Source organism: Hyalella azteca, unplaced genomic scaffold (genome assembly GCF_000764305.2).
Source record: "Hyalella azteca isolate HAZT.00-mixed unplaced genomic scaffold, Hazt_2.0.2 contig13347, whole genome shotgun sequence".
NCBI classification, from domain to species: domain Eukaryota; kingdom Metazoa; phylum Arthropoda; class Malacostraca; order Amphipoda; family Hyalellidae; genus Hyalella; species Hyalella azteca.
The window spans coordinates 17,356-40,500 of NW_025943272.1; the positions used below are offsets into that span (position 1 = coordinate 17,356).

The window sequence follows — 23,145 nt, forward strand, 5'->3', positions numbered from 1 at the left end:
TGGCTCGGTCTCCCTTTTTCATTCCTACTAACAAATGAATCTGCGATGCGTGGCTGATGGCCGTTGCAAAGGCCTGTTTAGAAGTGACTTTTTTTATCAGAATCATCACGCTCCAAATCCAAATACATGTTTATTTGTCGCTGCGATAAAAACCAATATCAAAAAGGCTGACAAAGAATCGATTGGATCATCGTGCCAAATTATTATATTTATTAAAAAATCCAGTCTTTAGTTTTCGAAATACGGAGCCGGGTGGAGATAACAGTTGTTTACTTTTCGTTCGGCACAGCTCCGGAAGTCAGCAGACTCAGCTGGTCACTGCCCACTGGTCAGTACTCGCTGGACAACGCTAAAGTCATTATTCGTGAAAACAGAAATCGGCGCGCTGAAACGTAAATATTCATGTATTCAGTCATTTGAGTGTTTTTTATGCCAATGCTGGTTGATTGTATAAATCTATTGTAACTTTTAACCGGAATTTTTTACTGTTAGTGTTACGTAATCGGTAATTAGACTTAAATTAGTCATGTCAAATGCCGAAGCGGAAGTGTTTTTTTCATTTAAACTACTGTAAATTAAAGTCAAAGTAACTCAAGTTACCTGGCTGGCGCCTGGCTGATGGCCTGATGCCACCTGCACCTGGCTGGAGTAAACAGTAAAAGCTAGGGAGGAAACCAAACGAGACTTTCAAAAGAGACTAGAAAATAGAGCTAAAGGCAAAGCAGTAATAAGCACTAATGGTAATAGAATAGATGAGTCAAAACTCCTTGTTTTAAATATATAATAACTCCTTGAATATATAATAACTTGGAAATATTAATCAGAGGTTAATTTTAAAAAATATGTCGCTAATAAAAAAAATTGATGATTGTGGATTTTGTGGTTGATTGCCTGATTTGACTGTGGCAAATATACAATATTATATTCATAAGAATCATTTTATCAAAGTAGAAAAAAAATACAACTAAAATTTTAAGAGATTTTGAAATGAAGTCCACAAAAGCCATATGACAAACTTCATACAAGATTTTTTACTTGTGTAATTGACAATTCGATCCGTATATATAATTGTATTGCTTTTTATTTATAATAGTTATCACTTATCAGAATTGCTTAAAGTATATATAAATGTATTTTAAGGTAGAATAGGTAAAAAAAATATATTTATTTTTAAATTAAAATTTATGGGTAAAAATTAGTATTTTACTGTAAATTCTGAAAATTGCTTGCAAAAATGTACTATTTTTCTTTATTATTTTACAAGAAAATTGGCGAGAGCTATTAGTCAATCTGGAATATTGGGCAGTAATTTTCTAAAATTGAAGGGAAAAAGATTATTCCAAAAGTGATTTTAAAAACTGTAATAAAAAACAGCAAATTTTCCTAATTTTTATTGAAAAATTAGTTAAGGGTCTTAAAAAATTAAAAATGGGTAAAATAGACTGAGCATGGATTGCTTGTCGCATTCATGCAATTTCATGGGTGGCTTCAGCGCAATTTTACACTTTGGGCTGTAGGAATTGGTAAAATTATTAGCTAGCATGAGGATTTGTATCTTATTTATGATTGGGAAATTATTATGGGAAAGTCAATGGAGATATATTTGAATCTTTGAATTTATCCTGGAGAAATAAAAATTATGAATTTTATTAAGAAATTTATAATTTTTACATTTATTCTGGTAATTTTTTGTCTTAGTTATAAGAATTACATTATGTATAGGCAGCTCATTGTCTATGGATTTGTTTCTTGTTTTCAGTTCTCATCCTACCATAGACTTAGAGTTAGAGTGAGTAAGCTTAGATACCAGAAGTAAGATTAGGTAGGTTAACCTAATGGGTTGATTGGTTAATCAATATACTAATACTTAAAATATTTCCTTTAGTACAATTAGCATTTTTTGAGCACAATTACGAAAAAAATGAGATTCATTTACTGGTTAAAATTTTCTATTGACATTTGCAGAAAACTGCTGCATCTATATAATTTTAATTCAACATTAATGTTTACTCTGCAGGTTAGTTATGTCAGGTGGTGGCAGTGGTGATGCAAGTGCTGTCTTGCGTGGCATTCTTTTGTTGTGGAATGAAGCTGCAAAACAAGCATCAAAACGAGCAGCTCGCAACTGGCACACATCCTCCATAAAAGCTGCTGTAACAAATGCTACTGATCACTCACCATGGCAGCAAAACCCTTTGCAAAGTTCTTCACAAAACCAGAAATCTCCTGAACAACAGGTTATAGCCTATATAAGAGTTTAAGTTTTAGGTCTCACTAAATTAAATGAATGTGAATAAATTGTCTGTAACTGAGTTAATGAAATTATTGAAATTATAGGTAAAGGCATTCTTTGTGTGTGTGATCATTTTGCTAGAGAAATGACTGCAAAATACTACTCACTCCAATTAAAATAAAACAATTTATCAGGCTGGACCAGTTGCTACAAGTACAGCATCCATCTTGAATCCAATGGAAGTTGCTGCTCGTCTTGGCACAGTTGCTCAAGGAGTCTCAGCATTCATGAGTCAAGCAAGTTCTCAGGCTTCTGCTGGCAGCTTGTCTCAGATCTCCAAGACCATCAAACAAACGGCTGCTAATGCAGCTTCTGTTTCTGCTGCTGCCAGTTCTGCACAAGAAGTATTTAGCTCTACAGTGAAACAAGGCGTTGAAAAAATATCAAGTCGAATTGCTTCATTTGAGTCATCCACTTCTAACTTTTCAGAACCTCTATCTTCATCCAAATCATCTCCCCAACAACCACCACCTCCATCTCCATCAGCCACAAAATGGGGCCCAGATGCCACAGGTAATATCTTAAGAAAAAATCTGCTTATTCATTTTCAGTATATTCGATGGTTTATATGAACTGTTCAACTAAATACTAATAATGTATTCACTATTACATTGTATATATTCAGATGTCCCATTTGGTCGAAAAGCATCAGATGGCTACGATCCTATAATGGACCCGACCGTGGCCGAGCTTGACCTGGAAAAGATACTGGGCTTAAAGAAGAATTCTTCCTCTAAATCTACATCACAATATGAATCAGACGTGTTGGATAACTTAAACTTTGCGGACAATAGAAAGCTAATGGACGATCTCAATGTAAGGAGTGAACTTGTCCAAAACGAAAAGATTGAGCGCTTTGCAGGAGATGCTTCTCACGCAATTGACGACGTTCTTATAAATATTGATGAAACCATTAGTAACACGAAGAATAGGTTAGAAAATTTACAGTCAGAGATCAAGTATGCTGAGATTTCGGAAGAACAGCTGGATGCAATTGAAGAAAAACTTCAAAGTATTCGTGGTGGGGCGTTTACTTCGGAATTGAATATTATTGATCAAGTCGGTCGAGATGCAAGTAGCCGAGTGAAATCCACACTCCACGATATTGCGTCAAGTCATAAAATTAGAAATGAGGCTAAAATAAAACTCTCTTCTGTCAAGCCCACACCTCCTTCCTCGACAAATATGAAGAGTCAAGTGTCGCCGATTCCAAAGTTGCTCGGCAAGAAGCCACTGGCCAAGGAAAAACCCATCTCGTTGGTATGGATCGCTAGAACTGCTTAAAAACTTCAGTATTTTTTTCTGAGATTTCATAAATTGTTTCCGAATTTACGGTAGTACTTGGTGTATGTTCACGCAAAAATTAAAAAAATTTTCTAAATTACTTTTTATATACATCGTTTTTCAATGCCTGTCGTTCGCCTGGTAAAGTCTTGCCTATTGAGGATATAGGATATATCAAAGGGGTTTCAGCAATTGCCCTCTTACTCCAGCTTACAAGTCTCCTTCACTGTCATTGCCAGTTATCGGACTCTTCGCGTGCGGTTCGCGTGCCAGACTCGCGCTTGAGTCGACTGGTGTCGTTCGGCAGTCTGGCTGCGGGACTTAGTATGGGCACCCTGGCAGAGATGACACGCAGGACGCTGGGGGGCGCGCGTGACAAGCAGGGAGGCGGACTGCTCGACTCGTCTCCTTTCCTCACCGAGGCCAACGCCAACAGGATCGTGGCAACGCTCTGCAAAGTGCGAGGTGCGCTCATAACCCTTGTTGGACTTCATTGGTACGTACAAATTTACCTGCATTAGGTACCGTACGATAGTAACATTGAGAAATTATGTAGCCTGACGACGGTTGAGAACTGCGATAAATACGGGTGATGGCTTATATCAAATAAAAATCACGTGATTAATACTTGGCCTTGTCAATTTTTTTTAAATTAATGCGTAGGTGAAATCTCTTCATCTTTGAAATGCTCGAATCCAGAACGACGTTGCAATCTAATCTACCGTTCTCTAATGTAATGGGTATTGTTTAATTGTATTGGTAGTATAGAGCTATGACTGTAGTTACTTTAAATGAGATATACGAGAACGGTACAAATCACCTTCTAATTTTTCACTATACAAGACGAGTGTTCTCCTCCAGGCGCTGCGCTGAAGCTCGGCCAGATGTTGAGCCTGCAAGACAACGCGTTCATCAACCCTGACCTGCAGCGCATCTTCGAGCGCGTCAGGCAGTCTGCTGACTTCATGCCTGAACGTCAACTGCACGTGAGGCTCCAACTTTTCTCTGATTAAATACCTCACTGTACAGACTCGATCAGAACGCTCACAAAAAAATCAATGAGTTTCATTATCAAAATAGTTACATGTTTTATGCTCGAAGCACCGACTCCTCCTTTTGCCTGGCCTAACTGGGACAAGGTGTACAAGACGAAAACAAAAAGTGCATCGTTATGTGGACAATGTCTTTCTTATTTTTCCGAGTGCATCAACAAAACAAATACAAAAAACGATTTCGTATTTGCAAGTGCTTAAGATTACAATTTTTAATCATGATAATGCACTCAATTGTTTATAGTTTGATGTTATGTCTGGCGTTGCATTGAGCGCAAGTGGTTAAAGATAAATGTGATATGTATATATACTGAACAAAGAAGATTGACTTCGGTAATCATTAATATTCTGTTATTGCAATATTTTTAAACCTAAATCGTTAAATATTGTGAATTCAAGCCGCACTAATATAATATTATTCCCGGCGATTCCGTTATACGTTATGCTGATCTAACTACGTGTGTTCGGCCTTTGATTTAAATTAACTTCCCTTGATTTAATTTTAGTGCAATTCACGGTTGAAATTTCAGGTCAACTCTCTTTCAGAAAATGATTAAGGAAGAGCTGGGCGATAACTGGCGCGAACACTTCGCGGAGTTTGACGAGAAGCCCTTCGCTGCGGCGTCCATAGGCCAGGTCAGTGGTGGCTTCCGAGCGATGAATATTTAATAATCTCACTTTCCCATGGTTGAAATTAAGTCAAATAATTATCGAGGAAATAATACCTCGATTTTTCCGAACTTTTAAGTAGCTTAATGTTTATTTTTCTACATCTTTTGATGCATTTTCATTGATTCACTCGCGTTATCGGTGGATATTCTCAAAAAAAGGAAGAATTTGACGGAAAGATGATCCAGTAAAATGTCATTTGGCTTATTGGGATCATGTTAGTAGTGGTCATGATTTACTTTTAATGATATATAGCACTTATTAGTATTGAATGCTTATAACTTTCTATTGAATGAAAATTGATTATATGAGGTTGAAAGCATGACGTGCATGCTATTCGTTTTATCGGTGTGTACATCCGAGTGTCTCATGCTCGGTGTGTACGTCCGAGTGTCGCATGCTTGGTGTGTACGTCCGAGTGTCGCATGCTCGGTGTGTACGTCCGAGTGTCGCATGCTCGGTGTGTACGTCCGAGTGTCGCATACGTTGTAGAACCATCCGCCAAGTTATAAGCACTGGCAGATAACTAAAACTTTGGCAATATTGAAGTCTTCAATAAATTTGCATGAAAATATGACAGGATATGAAGACAAAGAAAGTAGTATCACGGATGTTATGGTAAATCCTACCTGTTAATTACATGCTCACATAATCTTTAGTGCGTTTCAGGAGGAAGTAGGACGTTCGAAGAGTTTCCGATGGCGGTGACTACGGAAGAATTCGTGTTGATAGAAACTTGTCTTCGCTTGATATTCTTTCTTACATGTTGACGTGATCCACTAATAAGAGTCTGCCTAATACCGTGTGCCAATAGAGACCAGGGTGCTCTTCAAAACGACTTTTAGACGAAAACAATTGTGATTACGGGATCGGGTTTCAGTAGGTATATGATGTACCGCTTTTAAATTTCTGATGCTTACAAATTTCCCTTATCTTTTAGAGTTATTGTGACTTTTTTTCGTTGTAATATGTGCATTTTTACAGCACGAGCTCCTGTCTCATTCTAAATGTAGAAGAGATCGTTATGGATAGCAAGCTTTCGCTCACGCATTTTCTGGGCTCGTTTAGTCAAGCAGATTTATTTCGGAGATAGGAGAGAATTTTTGTACAAGACATACACTATCGCATTTGCGAGTTGCTCTTTGTCTTTTTAACATTTTTAACCAGGGTTTTAAATGCGTTTATAAAAATAAGGCATGTATTAATAACATTAACTAATTGAATCTAAGCGTTCTTTTTCATTCCTGATTATTCCTGTATTTTCTTGGGTGAGAAATTAGATACGATTTTCTGATAATTTCTGCTCCTGCTAGCTTTTTATGTAGATGAACTCACCAGGTACGTGATTCTCCAATAAGTTCATCTATTCATTATTATTTAATTCGCTGAGCCTTTCTTGAAGTGAGCTTAAACTAAGTACAATGCACCAATATTCTGTTATAGTGACAACCATAGCAATCGGACGATATACACCAAGCGTATAAGTCATACTTTCTCGCTGTATTGTACGCAGCCCATTTTTAGCACATTTTCTCATTTATGGAAAAACTGCACTGTTGTGCTCGCCATGTCCGTCTGTCTGTCTGTCCGTCTGTCTGTCAGTCCGTCTGTCCGTGACCTCAAGTTTTCGTCGACGAGAAAATGCGCTCTCTGTCAGTCACTGCAGTGAGTAAACTGAGTTATATTTTTTCATCATTGCAACACTAAAAATTACGCTTCTTGAACAACGTCATGTATCCATTCTTTTAGCAGGGATTTGATGAGCGTTACTGCAAGTTTCACACGCTAGTTATTACTGGCAGCAAGTATCAAAGCATATGATATTGGAAAAACGCTAATTACGAGTTAATTTCGTTGAAAAACTGTTAATCCACGTAATTTTAACGTCAGATGCTTGGTAACCAGCCTACCAAACTGGTCAGCGAAGTCTGTATGTCAAGTGGTGTGCAGGGCATGCGGTGTTTCCTAAATTTATTAGAGCTTGCTTGTCGTTTTACTGATTACGACTCGGAAAATAAAGCATTGTGACGCGAAACTTGTAAATCGCAGTAGTTCACTCTAAATGCAGATTGAGTCTTCCAACAGAGTCTGCTTAAATGAGTAGATAGTGAAGTAGTTAGCCTTTAGTCTTTTGGCTACCGAAAACCGATGTTTGGGTTTACTTTTTTTCTTGAAATTATTGAGAACCTTTTATATCGTGTCAACTAGTTTGTCTTTGCTTGAAAAATGCATCGTATAGGTTATCATAGACAACCTAATTAGATCTCGGCAGACGTAATTTCTGAGCAGCTACTCCGAAGTTTTCCTGGTCTGAGAATAACATTGTGATTTTGCGGTTTTAAATTTAGAGTATTTCCGGATAACGCTCATTCAGATAACGGTTGTAGGATATATTTAAATATATATATTTCTTAATAAATTAAGGTGACGATTTTTAAAACCCCTTGCATATCTTTATGCTTGAAACATGAAAACAGCGAGAAATAGAATATCATATCTGATTGTTCCGTATAGTTTTATTACTTGACATGTTCATTGTTCAGATTATTGATGGTGTGTTCAGTAGGTTTAGATAATCTATATGCCACCAGGAACGAAGAAGTTTGTGCTTGGTGGCTCCAACAGTAATTGAAGGAGAATTCAACAGCGTCAGTCTCGTGTTCATAGACACTTCTTCTCCGCTTAAATAATTGCTCCAGTAAAATTATTAAACTGGGGTTTTCACCTTTAAATTTTTCGCTACACCTAATTTTTTTTAATTACACTCGAGCACTCGAGTTAAAAATTTATGATCTCCAATATAATGAAAATTTTGTGTTTAACTTCGTTGGGTAATTTTGTATAGTTAATGACCTTGCAGAGTGTTTTTTATCTTGACTTGCGGGAAATGTTACTTTGGTTAATTGAGTAAAAATTGTATTTCTGAACGAGGTAAGGTGATAGACATTGAACAGAGTGGGTGAGACATACAATGTTTTTTGTGACATCTACTTAGTGAAAGTACTTTTTGTGAAGATGTACGATGTTGGATGAAGTCAAGGATTGATGTACCAAAAAAAAAACCCTGTCGCGTTTGATATACAGACGATGTGTACGCAACGTTTCTTCGTAAACTTAAGATATCTTATCTGATTGTTTTTCTTATTGTACGATTTTTGTATAGCTCTTGTACATTGACCTAAGAATCGTTTAGTGTCGCCTAATATGTAAGTTTATACTTGAATTTTTTAGCTTCTATGTGATGTCCGACACGTTAATTTGTACGTGTGACTGGCTATTATGCATGTTATTTCTATCACAGCTTTCCATTACGCCATCGCAACCGGAGTTGCACTCAGAAAACGTCAACGGTTTTGACTCTGGCAAGAGATTCTTGTCTTTTCTGTTATTTTCTACTGTCACATTTCATCTCGGGCGGATCAAACGGTTATTTCTTTCTTATTGGTGAAAAAACAATGATGTATGCATAGGTCCTAGTGATTGCATTATATTCTTATAGATTACATTTTTGAATGCCATCTCCCGAGATATTTTGGGTGAGCTTGCTAAGTGGCCTTTCTATTGTGCTTAGTGAGCTCAGTTAGGACTCGCGCTCAGTTAGGACGCGCGCTCAATTAGGACTCGAGCTCAGTTAGGACGCGCGCTCAATTAGGACTCGAGCTCAGTTAGGACTCGAGCTCAGTTAGGACTCGATGAAACGAAATGCCCGTCGGAGAATTAAAAGAAAAATTTGCTTTCACTCTTAGTATAGTATAGATGTATAGTATAGTATCTTCGGCATTGAAGAATAGGTCTGGATAGGCCTGTCCTGTCGCCGATTCTTGTACTTTTATTGGCTAGACTGGCCTCTTGATCAAATCTTTTCAACGGACGGTAGATTTAAAATCGCTTCTAGATTTCAGTTGTTCCGTAGGGTACGAGCCATTTTAAGACTAAACATATGCTCATGCATGGCTTTGTCTAGTCTGTTCTTGAACGCGTTCATACTCGGAGCGTCAACAATATCTTCAGGGAGGCTGTTCCACATGTCGGTGACTCGAAGCGAGAAGAAATGTTGTCGCGTGGATAAGTTGCACCGCAGCTTTTTTAGTTTATAGCTGTGGCCCCTGGTGCTGGTTGGTGGCACTCTTATAGATAAAGGTTATAGTTAGGTTTTCGAGGATTAGTGAAGCCAGAGAAAACATTTTATTTGGGTTAAGAGCAATCATAGAAATCGGAAGCACAGTCGTATGCCTGTCTCTTATACACATCTAGATGTGTATAAGAGACAGTGTTAGGACTCGAGCTCAGTTAGGACTCGGGCTCAGTTAGGACTCGGGCTCAGTTAGGACTCGGGCTCAGTTAGGACTCGAGCTTAGTTGGGACTCAAGTTCATTAGCTCCGCTTTGCACACGAATCATTTACTGTCTCATCATCATAATGATGGACAGCAGCGCCTAGTTGACCCAAATTTTACTAGAAGTGCCTGCTGCAGCTGCAGAACAATTGTTGTTCTATAACTACGCCATTTAGTAATTTATTCAATTACTGGGAGTATGAAGGTGGCAAATCGTTATGAAAAGTTTAGAGTCACGATTTGAGCTGGCTTCCTATTTATTCATTTGGTTTTTGTTTCTTTTGACGATTCATTTTTATCTGGCTTATTTTTAGTGACTAATTTCGATGAGGCTTATTTGAATGATTAATTTTGATCAGGTTTATTTGAATGATTCATTTTGATCCGAATTATTGAGCTGCGTGTGGGGAACGCTGTACGAGACTCTCTTGTCACCCGTAGTAAGATTTTCTTGAGTATCGCCTGCATTTACTTCATTGTTTTAAAAGGCATATCGACGTTAGAGTAAATAAATCTTTATTTGGAATTATGATGTCGGACCCCATGTGGTGTCTGACTGCAATGTGGGTTTGCATTTTTTAGGCAATTCCGTATTACACTATGAATATGCATGCACACTTCATACGTCCGTGTCATGTGTGCAAAATACTTCCGTGTCGTTCCGCAACTCTAGCATCCATGTATTATTTACTTTTAAGTTTAGACATAATTATTGCGATTGTTTTGTGTGATGATTATCTTCTATTTTTTTAACATTGATATCATGCTTGGACCATCGAATTCACTGAAATTTAATTCAAGAATTGTTCTAGTGACCACGATTTTAAATGAATTTAACTCGTCGCTTAATTCAAATGTGAGCATTTTGCTGCCTTTCTCTAAGCTAATGAGACGTGATTATGACGACCTCAGGTGGCCGTTAAAGACGCTGGCATGTTTCCTGCGAGCGAGGGCAACCGCGTATAATTACATATCTTTCGCTGCCTTTCGCCCATGTATTGATGCCTACCTAGTATTGTTTTTATCTGCCTTTTAGTAATAATGAATATTATCTTGATTTATTCTTCAGACAATGTGTCGTGTTTACCTCGAGTTCTTGTTAATCATGACATTAGGGCGAATGTAGTTGTATATGCGCTCAGCTTCCAATGTGTCACAAAATGAGGCATTTAACTGTCTCTCCCATGTCGACCAACGTGCCTTCCTGTTCTGTCCAGTTGTTGCTTTTATTCAAATATATCGTTGTATATTCATTATACTCCTTTTTTTATATCCAATTCTTTTCTCGAACCTTGTTTATTCTTGCAGCACTGCAGCACATCCGGTCCATGTTTCTAGGAATATTTTTATAAAATTTGCAAGGCCCAGTGGTTACAGTTCCTAGTACCAAGAATGCAGCAGAGAGGCGCGGGTTCGATCCCAGCTCTGTGTGACAGTTTCTGGTCAGAATCGGCGATGAGGCCGGGCGGTTAAGCACAGCAGAATTTTAGTAGTGAGTTGCGAGTTTGAGTCCGCAGCGAGCTGTGGATGTTCTGCGATGATAAGAACCGGCGACAGGCCTACGGCCTAATAAACGCCGAAGCCGCTACTAAAATTATCGCTTATCACTTTACACTCCATCGCAAGTCTTCAATCGAATTGACGGATTTGTGGACGCGTGTATTCTGGTCTGTGGAATGCCAAGATGCGCTTGGTGAGACGGCATTCAAAAGAGAATTAGGTGTTCTAGGAGTTGAAGATGCAGAATCGCTACTCAGTACAGGTGATACTGTCCTGAAACGAAATGCCCGTCGGAAAATTAAAAGAAAAATTTGCTTTCACTCATATAGATAAAGNATTTGGGTTAAGAGCAATCATAGAAATCGGAAGCACAGTCGTATGCATCACACTATAACCAGAGCCCACTGTCAACAAGCAATGGGCATTCTGCGCCTCCGAGCTAAGAAGACGCCTACCACGCTGGAGCGCTTTAAACATGACCGGTTCCGCTTTATGCTTGCTAACTTCTTGCCTCATTTCACAAAAATAATGTCATCATGGCTCTACTTGATCACTTACTCCGTCTCTACACCTACCTGCAGCCAATGACCGAGAGATTAGGTCCGGTATGGTTGGGCCAGTAGGAGAGCCATAAGTAGTGTTGAGGTCCAGACGTTATGGGTTTATATTTGTTATGTGGGGACAGCTAGCCAATGGTCGTTATAAATACTCATAAATAAATTTCATTACAACAATTATTGCTCTATCGCAGATTAGTTTGCATTTAAGTAGCCAACATTGTCACTCTAAAGCAATCTTCTTCAAAATACGAGTTTCTAATGTCGTGAAAAAATGCTCTAGATAAGAAATATTTTTTAGGCTATATGCTGCATAGTCCTTGCTTGTAAGATTCGCATCTGCAAGAGGAATAATCTTCCCATTTAAACTCTTGGATATTCGTTACGAACATGCGCTCACAGAAACCAAAAAAATATTTATGTATGTATGTAAGTGTCATGCAATAGTACGAAAGTCCGAGTTAAATGAAACATGAGCTCGCCCTAGGAATAATAGACCAAGAAAGGAATGGATGATAACAGCACAGGGTGCAACAGTGATCGACTGGGATGTCAAAGAATTGAAGAAAGAAATGGAAAAGAGAGTGAAATTGTGTGGTTTAAGAGTTTGGAAGCAAGGAATGGAAAGAAAGGACAGCCTGAAATTGTACAAGATGAAGGAGATGTCAAGGTAAGAGTATATATATTGGAAGTAGAGGTGGAGACTTAATGTTCTGCGTGAGAGCAAATGCTTTTAGTGTGAATGCACGGACATACAGGTGGAATGAAAGAAGAGAGGATATTTGTTTTATGTGTGACAGAGGGAAGAGGGAAACTGTGGAGCATCTGATGATGGAGTGTGAAGCATATGAGCGGGAGAGACTGGAAATGATAGAATAGAATAGAATAGAAGTGTCGGCGTTGAAGACATAGGCCCATGGCCTGTTGCCGATTCTTGAACTTTTCGTGACTTGATTCACAAGGGATCCGGCCTTTGGAACCCGATCTTTCCATAACTGACGATTGATTGAGATAGCTGCTGGACTTATTGCCTGCTCCGTAATTNTACGTTATGCTGATCTAACTACGTGTGTTCGGCCTTTGATTTAAATTAACTTCCCTTGATTTAATTTTAGTGCAATTCACGGTTGAAATTTCAGGTCAACTCTCTTTCAGAAAATGATTAAGGAAGAGCTGGGCGATAACTGGCGCGAACACTTCGCGGAGTTTGACGAGAAGCCGTTCGCTGCGGCGTCCATAGGCCAGGTCAGTGGTGGCTTCCGGGGGATGTTGCGCCTACATGAATATTTAAAAATCTCACTTTCCCATGGTTGAAATTAAGTCAAATAATTATTGAGGAAATAATATCTCGATTTTTCCGAACTTTTAAGTAGCTTAATGTTTATTTTTCTACATCTTTTGATGCATTTTCATTGATTCACTCGCGTTATCGGTGGATATTCTCAAAAAAAGGAAGAATTTGACGGAAAGATGATCCAGTAAAATGTCATTTGGCTTATTGGGATCATGTTAGTAGTGGTCATGATTTACTTTTAATGATATATAGCACTTATTAGTATTGAATGCTTATAACTTTCTATTGAATGAAAATTGATTATATGAGGTTGAAAGCATGACGTGCATGCTATTCGTTTTGAACCTGAATTATTTGACCAAAACGTATTGATAACTCGTGGGGTTTGTGTAGGCTCGTAAATTTATTAATTGCTCTTTGGGTTTGTGAAAGCTAGTAAATTTATTAATTGCTCTTTGCGTCTGTGAAGGCTCTTGAATTTATTTATTGCTCTTTGGGTTTCTGAAGGCTCTTAAATTTATTTATTGCTCGTTTGGTTTGTGAAGGCTCGTAAATTTATTAATTGCTCGTTTGGTTTGTGAAGGCTCGTAAATTTATTAATTGCTCTTTGCGTCTGTTGAGGCTCTTAAATTTATTAATCGCTCGTTGGGTTTGTGAAGGCTGGGTTGTCTAATGACTTCATGCCACAGGTGCACGAAGGAGTGCTGCCCGACGGCAGGCGGGTGGCCGTAAAGATCCAGTATCCTGGCGTGGCTGAGGGCATAGAGAGCGACATCAACAACCTCATGACGACCCTCAGCGTCGCCAACATCTTGCCTGAGAGTCTGTTGTGCTCTGTTGTTCCCTTCAGTCGTTATTGCGTTCACTATTTTATATAGGTTCTCTTAGGCATGGCTTTGTTGATCTTTCATCGCCCTCACTATTTTGTTTAGGTTCTCCTAGGCGGCTAGGCATGGCTTTGTTGATCATGTTGATTTGTTTAAAAGTTCCTGAGCACGGATGTCTTTTTATGTCGGTCTTTATATGTAGCTTCAAGTTTATAATGAAAGTAAATATTTTGCAATATCTGGTTATTGAGAAGTATTTCAATGGAACAATGAATTAGTACATCAGTTTCGAACTAATGCAAGTTACAAATTTTCTTTTTAATGAGAATGATGGGTCGGGATTATGTTGAAAAGCTCCTTCAAGTCAGAGCGGCTATCTTGCCATGTTAAAATGGAGGTTGAAAAACTTTTCAAAACAACAGCGAGTTTTTGCACGATAGCTCGGAGAATTCGAACTAAATCGTTTTTAATGAAGTCCAAAAATGTTTCGCTGAAAAAACAGTCGAGCAGATTCAGGTCATCATATTACTAATACTAATTTGATAAGCAATTAGCCATGCAAATGTGTGTCATGCAGCGCTATTTGTGAATAACGTGACTGAGGTAAAACGTGTGTTCCGCAGCTCTGTTCGTTGACAACGTGATCGATGTGGCGAAGAGAGAGCTGGCGTGGGAATGCGACTACCAACGCGAGCGCGAGTGTGGCGAGCGATTCGCTGCCCTCGTCGCGCCGTACCCGCAGTACTACGTGCCTGCTACTGTGCCCCACCTCTGCACACATCGGGTAACATGGGGACTGTGCTCAGGGGTAACCTAAGCACTGTACTCTAGTACTACGTGCCTGCTACTGTGCCTCACCTCTGCACGCATCGGGTAACATGGCGACTGTGCTCAGGGGTAACCTAGTTACTGTACTCTAGTACTACGTGCCTGCTACTGTGCCCCACCTCTGCACGCATCGGGTAACATGGGGACTGTGCTCAGGGGTAACCTAAGCACTGTACTCTAGTACTACGTGCCTGCTACTGTGCCTCACCTCTGCACACATAGGGTAACATGGAGACCGTGCTCAGGGGTAACCTAGTTACTGTACTCTAGAGTAACATAAGCACTGTCCTCTAGAGTAACATAAGCACTGTACTCTAGAGTAACATAAGCACTGTACTGTACAGAGTAACCTAGGCACTGTACTCTAGAGTAACCTAGGCACTGTACTCTAGAGTAGACTAGGCACTGTACTCTAGAGTAACCTAGGCACTGTACTCTAGAGTAACCTAGGCACTGTACTCTAGAGTAACCTAGGCACTGTACTCTAAGAGTAGACTAGGCACTGTACTCTAGAATAACCTAGGCACTGTACTCTAGAGTAACCTAGGCACTAAACTAGACGATAACTAGTGCGCTGAAGCTTGTGTACTGCACTCTTTGGTAGTAATCTTTTTGTTGTCAACTCGTTTTGAATGCGCACTGAGAAATTCAATTAAAATTGATACTACAATATGATTCTCATTGTAGCTAAGCTTAAAATAAACATACATGTTTCTATTTATTGTAATTATCGCATTGGCACTTATGCCTCTAGCTGGATTGAATATTTAGATGTGTTACATGGCGAATAAGANCCTCCTGACCAGGTTAGTCTATCCTCCTGACCAGGTTAGTCTATCCTCCTGACCAGGTTAGTCTATCCTCCTGACCAGGTTAGTCTATCCTCCTGACCAGGTTAGTCTATCCTCCTGACCAGGTTAGTCTATCCTCCTGACCAGGTTAGTCTATCCTCCTGACCAGGTTAGTCTATCCTCCTGACCAGGTTAGTCTATCCTCCTGACCAGGTTAGTCTATCCTCCTGACCAGGTTAGTCTATCCTCCTGACCAGGTTAGTCTATCCTCCTGACCAGGTTAGTCTATCCTCCTGACCAGGTTAGTCTATCCTCCTGACCAGGTTAGTCTATCCTCCTGACCAGGTTAGTCTATCCTCCTGACCAGGTTAGTCTATCCTCCTGACCAGGTTAGTCTATCCTCCTGACCAGGTTAGTCTATCCTCCTGACCAGGTTAGTCTATCCTCCTGACCAGGTTAGTCTATCCTCCTGACCAGGTTAGTCTATCCTCCTGACCAGGTTAGTCTATCCTCCTGACCAGGTTAGTCTATCCTCCTGACCAGGTTAGTCTATCCTCCTGACCAGGTTAGTCTATCCTCCTGACCAGGTTAGTCTATCCTCCTGACCAGGTTAGTCTATCCTCCTGACCAGGTTAGTCTATCCTCCTGACCAGGTTAGTCTATCCTCCTGACCAGGTTAGTCTATCCTCCTGACCAGGTTAGTCTATCCTCCTGACCAGGTTAGTCTATCCTCCTGACCAGGTTAGTCTATCCTCCTGACCAGGTTAGTCTATCCTCATGACCGGGTTAGTCTATCCTCATGACCAGGTTAGTCTATCCTCATGACCAGGTTAGTCTATCCTCCTGACCAGGTTTGTCTACCCTCCTGACCAGGTTTGTCTACCCTCTTGACCAGGTTTGTCTATCCTCCTGACCAGGTTATTTATCCTCCTGACCAGGTTTGTCTATCCTCCTGACCAGGTTAGTTTATGCTCATGAAGGGGTCAACGAGAGATCTCTTTGTTTTGCCTTGTTGTAGACAATAGCATTCATTGAGTCTGCGTCTTTCAGATATGACTGATGCAGACCAGTGACTGACTGACTGATGCAGACCGGTGACTGACTGACTGACTGATGCAAACCAGTGACTGACTGACTGACTGATGCAGACCAGTGAGTGACTGACTGATGCAGACCAGTGAGTGACTGACTGATGCAGACCAGTGAGTGACTGACTGACTGATGCAGACCAGTGAGTGACTGACTGACTGACTGACTGATGCAGACCAGTGAGAGACTGAGTGACTGACTGATGCAGACCAGCGAGAGATTGAGTGAGTGACTGACTGACTGACAGATGCAGACCAGTGAGTGACTGACTGACTGATGAAGACCAGAGAGTGACTGACTGACTGATGAAGACCAGAGAGTGACTGACTGACTGATGAAGACCAGAGAGTGACTGACTGACTGATGAAACAAGTTTCATTGGAGGAAAGTCATGATAAATTCTTTGTGCCTTAAAAATACAGTATTTTGAGTTGGCCTTCAAGTGCGAGGTACTTTATTATATTTTCATTATAATACAGCTTCGAGTCACTCGTGTTACTCGATATTTTTATTTCAATTCAATGGATTCAGCTACTTTTTTGACTCTTCAATCTGAGAAGCCATATTCTACCAACGTTCAGGGTTGGTTTTCCCATTTTTTAGGATAAATGTGAAAGTTTTATTATTACTCTGTCAGAAGTTCGCTAGAAGATGTGCAAAAAGTGTTCCTATTTAGAAAGACAGTTGACCTAGCAGCGTCAATATAGGAATATTTCTATCAACAATGAAATATAAAGAATGGGAAGTGTTCCTCTCATCTGTTGTTGTTCAATTATAATAGTAATTATAAAAGCGTCGAGCAGAATTTGTTATGAATTGTATTAAAGTATGCAATATTTCGGAATAAAATTTATTTCTGATTTCTTTGAATTTCATCAAATATGTTTCTTGTTGTCAATTGAATATGTAGAACAATAATTCCATTGTACACGTTAATGGTCCAAGTTTATTATGTGTGCACAATGTAACATGTGTAGAACACCGTCAATTATGAACGGATTCAATTAGTTTGACCGCTGGATTATTCAAATAATGCCAACAGTCATATTTAAATGCTGGCAGTAACTTCCGTGGACTTTTGCTTGTGAAGGCGATCTACCCATAAAGGACGAAAAGTTCATCGTTATTTGGACAAACTCAGGGTTGTACGATGACACTCTAGTAGCGTAACCGTCTTTTACTTGAATTTTCCAAGCATGCCATAGCAACAGTCACGTTTCTCTCGTCAATGCCTGTTGAGGGATGTTGAACTCCGTTAAAAGCTTTTTTGAAAACTTCTCAGCTGTAGGTGCGAGAGAAAAAACTCCGAAAAAGTACAACATTTACTGTAAAATGGTGACGTTTCTTCATAGTTGATTCAATGTTCATCATTATGCTAGAATTTGGTGGTCGATTGCATATTAAATGCTATATTCCTAATGTACATTGCACTCAAAAGATGCAGATTGTTAAAACTACATGAAGATGAATGACAGAAGCAAACAATGAATGACCGACGATTAATAAAAAAAAATAAATTACAACGTTCATGAAGTAATCCGACTAAAAATTTTCACAGAATAGAATTTTTGCAAGGCTGAATATAAGAGAACTGAGATCTTATCTGCAAAAGTGAAGATGTCTCATCTGAAATTAAAATAAAATTAATGAAAAATAATTAAGCAAGCCACATCATGATATAAAGTTCCCGTTACCACTCTTAATGGGACCAATGGCAATAGGCCGCTGATGTAAGCTCAGGGAGCTTGGGGAACATCTTCAAGATTTAGTGCAATATAAATCTTAGGCAGGACCCATCCCCACAAACGCTGCCTCCACCGCAATGATATGTAGCTGATATGGTACGTTACATCTTCTATTATTGCAGATAAAACACACACATTTTATCTATACATCACACTTAGTAATATAGCATGGACATTGCCTTACACGGTTACTGCTCATCCGAAAGCCTAGTTCCTTTAAATATGAAGTGTCTCCGTATCAAAACAATGAGCGGTGAACGGTGCTGACTATTGTAGAGCTCGAACCCTCGAAGGTAATGGGTTCTTAATTATATGTATCACACAACACGCGCACCTGTTATATTGCTTGAATCGTTGCCCGCAAGCGTCGTGAATTTTGTTAATTAATATTTAGGAAGTGCAGTATCAAGAGCCATCATATTTGTACAGTTCATTATATTCACAAAATTTGATACGCTTATCACATACATCATACATGATATGCTCACATAAAGACTATATTTCTCGTCTACGTAGACGTAAATTACTCGTTCAAAAATAGTGTCCCATAACAAAACTTGCCGGGTTTCTCCCGCTCTGGGCTATTATGCAGATGAATTTAGAGGACGCATGAATAGCAATGAACTGATCGATCGTGTGGCCACTGGCAATTCTAAGCAACTCGCTCGTGTGAGTGACGGGCGCGCGTCACGCTCACAGTCATGCCTTGTGAGAGATCGCATGAGCAGGCAATTCTCAGAGCCAATCAATACATGAACATTCGTTATTATTTGTTGGAATGAATCATTGAGGAAAAGACTGACTAAATTTCTAAGGAATGAAATCATTGAATGACAAACAAATCAACATTCCATTCTATTCAACATAATTCAAATGAATTTCAAACAAATAACATAGTTTAAGCTGTTGATGACACTAAGATTTTAGACCCGTTACTCGTGTGAGTGACGGGCGCGCGTCACGCTCACAGTCATGGCTTGTGAGAGATCGCATGAGCAGGCAATTCTTAGAGCCAATCAATACATGAACACTTGTTATTATCTTTCGGGAATGAATCATCGAGGAAAAGACTGACTAAATTTTGTAAGGAATGAAATCCTCGAATGACAAACAAATCAACATTCCGTTCTATTCAACACAATTCAAATGAATTTCAAACAAGTAAAGTTTAAGCGGTTGAAGACACTGCAAGATTTTAGACCCGTTCAACACAAAATTCTACTCGGTGCCGTCGAGCAGCAGACCTTACACCACCAACAGCTTTGCATGTTATTAAAGAAACCTAGTGTAGTTCTAGGGAGACAAAGCACTTCGCTCCGTCTTCTCAGGCTACAATGCGCTCGTCTTACGGCCCAATGGCACTAAAACTTGCATGAATAAGAAGCGAAACGAGCCAAAAGGACGCGAGCGTTTCGAGTCTCATATGTCACTATAACGACCCAACTTTCATCGAGTCAACTCTTTGAATTAATTGAACAAACTTGGGCTTCAAAACTACTGATCGGTATAGATGGACGATGTTCAACTTAAAGTTACGAGAGATGTCAGAATTTGTTGCACACAAAGTACCAATGCCATATCGAAAGAGTAAATTTTTCATATTTTCTATTTTGATAACATTAAATTTGCACAAAAAATAGAGGGATAACAAAAATTAGAATGTAAGGTGAAGATACTTGAAATGTATTGCAATTTACTCCTAGAATAATATCGATAACGCAGTGCTAGACAATCCATCACTAATACAAATACAATTTCAAGAAGGATACACGTAAGCAAAATAAATAATGGAACAATTCTGACACAGAAATATATGTAATACATTTCTTTGCTTTATTTATCAATGCTGAAGAAACCATTCTACTGGGTAGCCTAGATATTGACTTCATTCAAGTTCAAAACCATTAAGGAAGCTTCATGTCACTTATCGGTCAAATAGTGAAGTAATTTGAGAAGAAATTCTACACAAGTGACGGCTGGAAGATAAGACCAAAGATAAGAATGACAGTGATTAGAGTTAAGCATCAGCTGGGAGATAGTGATGTCAATTTTATCAGCTGATGGCCATAGATAACATATCTCTAGTCGTAACTGTAACGAAGGCAAACTGCTTACGGACACGATAACGTTTGCTAACCCTTCGGTGAGGCTATTCGGATTTTAAATTTATGATTTTAAGCTACCCATTCGATTTCCGATGATTAAAATCGCAAAATAACAGAAAGTATACACATGAATTTGATTAGTTTTTCAGACAACTGTGAGACTGAATTTATGCTTGTTTGGGCTAAAGCGATTCGCTCCCTGATGACCTTGGGCAATTTGAACACGAAACCTTCAAGTTTAAAGTCTGATGCAACATCGGGCAATGGATCGAAATAATCATACGAGTCGACTTAAATTTGAGCTTAATTACGTAAATTTACAAAAGTAGTTCATTCATTCTTACCACGATACGGCTATCTAGTTTCAAGAAATGATCAATTTCAGTTAATAAATGAAACTCTGTACAGAATACCAAAATTATCGTGTAGCTCCCATCGAAATATTCAGGTGTAACAATTTTTCTTGGGGGGGGTTGCACTTCCCCCCATATACAGACAAGTAACTATCGTCCATAATTTGATGTTAAAATACCTCCCGCACATCGAGGAGTAACTGCCCTCCATGCATGGAAGTGTAGCTCCTTCATACAAGAATGTTAAGCTCCATGCATATATGAATTTTCATCTCCCTCCATACATGGGAGCATGTCTCCCCTTCATAACACAGAGCTTCATTTCCCTGGAGGCTTTTATCAAGGATGCCGTCACATCAAGGCATTTCTACTCGTCAGGCTCTCGTTCTATTTGCAAATGGAATTCGATTCCACTGGAAAAAAGTTCCAAAGCGAGATGGATGCTCAAGTTATGTCTTTCAGATCTCATTTGAATACATAGAAATGTCAGATTGAGAGTCATCTCCTTCATCGCAAGAAATGGAAAACCATTCCGACAGGATCGGACTCGACCGACCAACAAAGTTATCCAGGCCAACGAGTTCATCTAATATCATTGGAAACGTAATACGATGTGGTCTGTAGACTGTAGGTAATGGATGCGGAAGCATCGATTCCAGTATGATACCAGGTATAGCAAATATCCCATTCAATTGTATTATTTAGAGAGAGATTACTGCCATATAGATTCACTATGTGTGACGAATTAATTAAAAATTTATAATAAATAAAAATGAGCTATTTTAGCTATTTATTAACCAATTTAAAACTAATAAGTTACCCATAGATCACGTGCACAAGTAAGCATCGTATACATCTCACATCGAGTCTAATAAAATAATATAGAAAATGTCTAGCACTTATTTACAAACATCCAACAAAGTATAGAAATACTTAAAACAATTAATATATAATGTGCAGTGTTTCTGCCTACACGTCTAGACGCTCTGACTTCTACACACTTCAACTTACAGTTAAACTTATGTATTAACACAAATAAACGTTCAGACGGCTAACGGAACACATGGAGATTTAATATATAGTTTATTTTGGTCGTCTCCGTAACTAGAGAGCGACGTGCTATGATAAATACATACATAACATCGCGCGCTTTATCGCAGCATGAAAACATTATGAGGTGGATTTCGCTAGATGAGCCAGGGTCGCTGAGTCCGAAGGCGTAGAGGAAGATGCATGCTTCATAATATATAATGCATAGTTTTAGATGATTGTTCACAAGCAGCCATTTAACTTAATTTATATATTAATAGAGAAATATTTACATGCTCTAGTAGAGCAAGCGTCCAAGTCTAGTGCAACTACGGCTATGATAATGATCACGGGTAATAATAGTGATCCACGATAACGGCTTGCTGGATGAATTTACTATTTCTGTACATCTATGCTTCAATAAAAAAAGCCTATTTATCAATATTATTTTCTGGCTTGGTCAGGTAGCTAGCTGTTCGTGCAGCTAATACCTTTGGTATAATTGTGTTCACAGCTCGGAATACTGACGATATGCACTGTAGAAAACACATTGTAGCCTTTACGCCACACTCGTGGAATGATAAACGTACATTGAATTTTCACAATAGAATAGAGTGTTTGAGGTTTTACTTTGGTTAACAGTGGTTAAAACTCAACCAAACCTAATACTTTATAGATGTCTTGAAGTCCGACCTGAGTTCAGTAAGCTGGTTAACAAATGAAGATTTAATTTACAAAGTGCAAGAGCCCTCTCATATGACCTCGTACGTTCCCAATAACATTCATAACAAAGAAAGTAAAAGCTTTGTAAAACAACCGTGAAATTTTTTATAATCACGTCTTGCACAAATTTGCACCACTGCATTTGAGCGCTGTCCGTACTGCGTGCATCAAAATCATTCGTTCGTCTGCAGTCACAGTTGTGTCCATGAAGAGAAACAAGACGTAAAAATACGACACAGCTCGGCGCTCTTATTAAGAACTTTAGGGCAAGCTTAGATTCAGCATAAACTCGTGATGCGTAACTTTTGCAATAAGTTGGAGTATGAAGCGGTTTAAAGAATCAAAAAGAACTCGACGAGTCCTTTTTGGACTCGACCTTTTGAAAGCTACTTGCGCTTGCTCAGTTTAATATTTTAACATAGGACTCACGTCCGTGTTTGTCAACCTCACTTTGCAAATCGATTGAGAAATTACCGTAATAATCACCGACTACTTTTCCAGCGCTTAGTTATTCAAATAATGAGTTATTGTTTCAATTATTGAAGAAGCTGTTAAATTATGCTACCACAATATACGTAATGAATTTTTACAGAAATGATTTGAAATTATAAATTGATACGCGTGATTTCAGATAAAAAATGCTGAAAAAATTCCATGAGCACTTTTTTGA

The 23,145-nt window shown here is 38.9% G+C and overlaps 1 protein-coding gene across 1 annotated transcript; it reads left to right on the forward strand.

Annotated features, from left to right (window-relative positions):
• Positions 1–280: 280 nt before the first annotated feature.
• On the forward strand, positions 281–14,629 carry LOC108668376 (atypical kinase COQ8A, mitochondrial). The gene is made up of 9 exons (XM_047883624.1): positions 281–328; positions 2,018–2,237; positions 2,428–2,806; positions 2,919–3,553; positions 3,817–4,042; positions 4,439–4,563; positions 5,176–5,265; positions 13,675–13,807; positions 14,436–14,629. Exons 2-9 carry the CDS (start codon positions 2,025–2,027, stop codon positions 14,627–14,629), a joined length of 1,995 nt encoding a protein of 664 aa, XP_047739580.1. The 5' UTR covers positions 281–328; positions 2,018–2,024.
• The last annotated feature ends 8,516 nt before the right edge of the window (positions 14,630–23,145 follow it).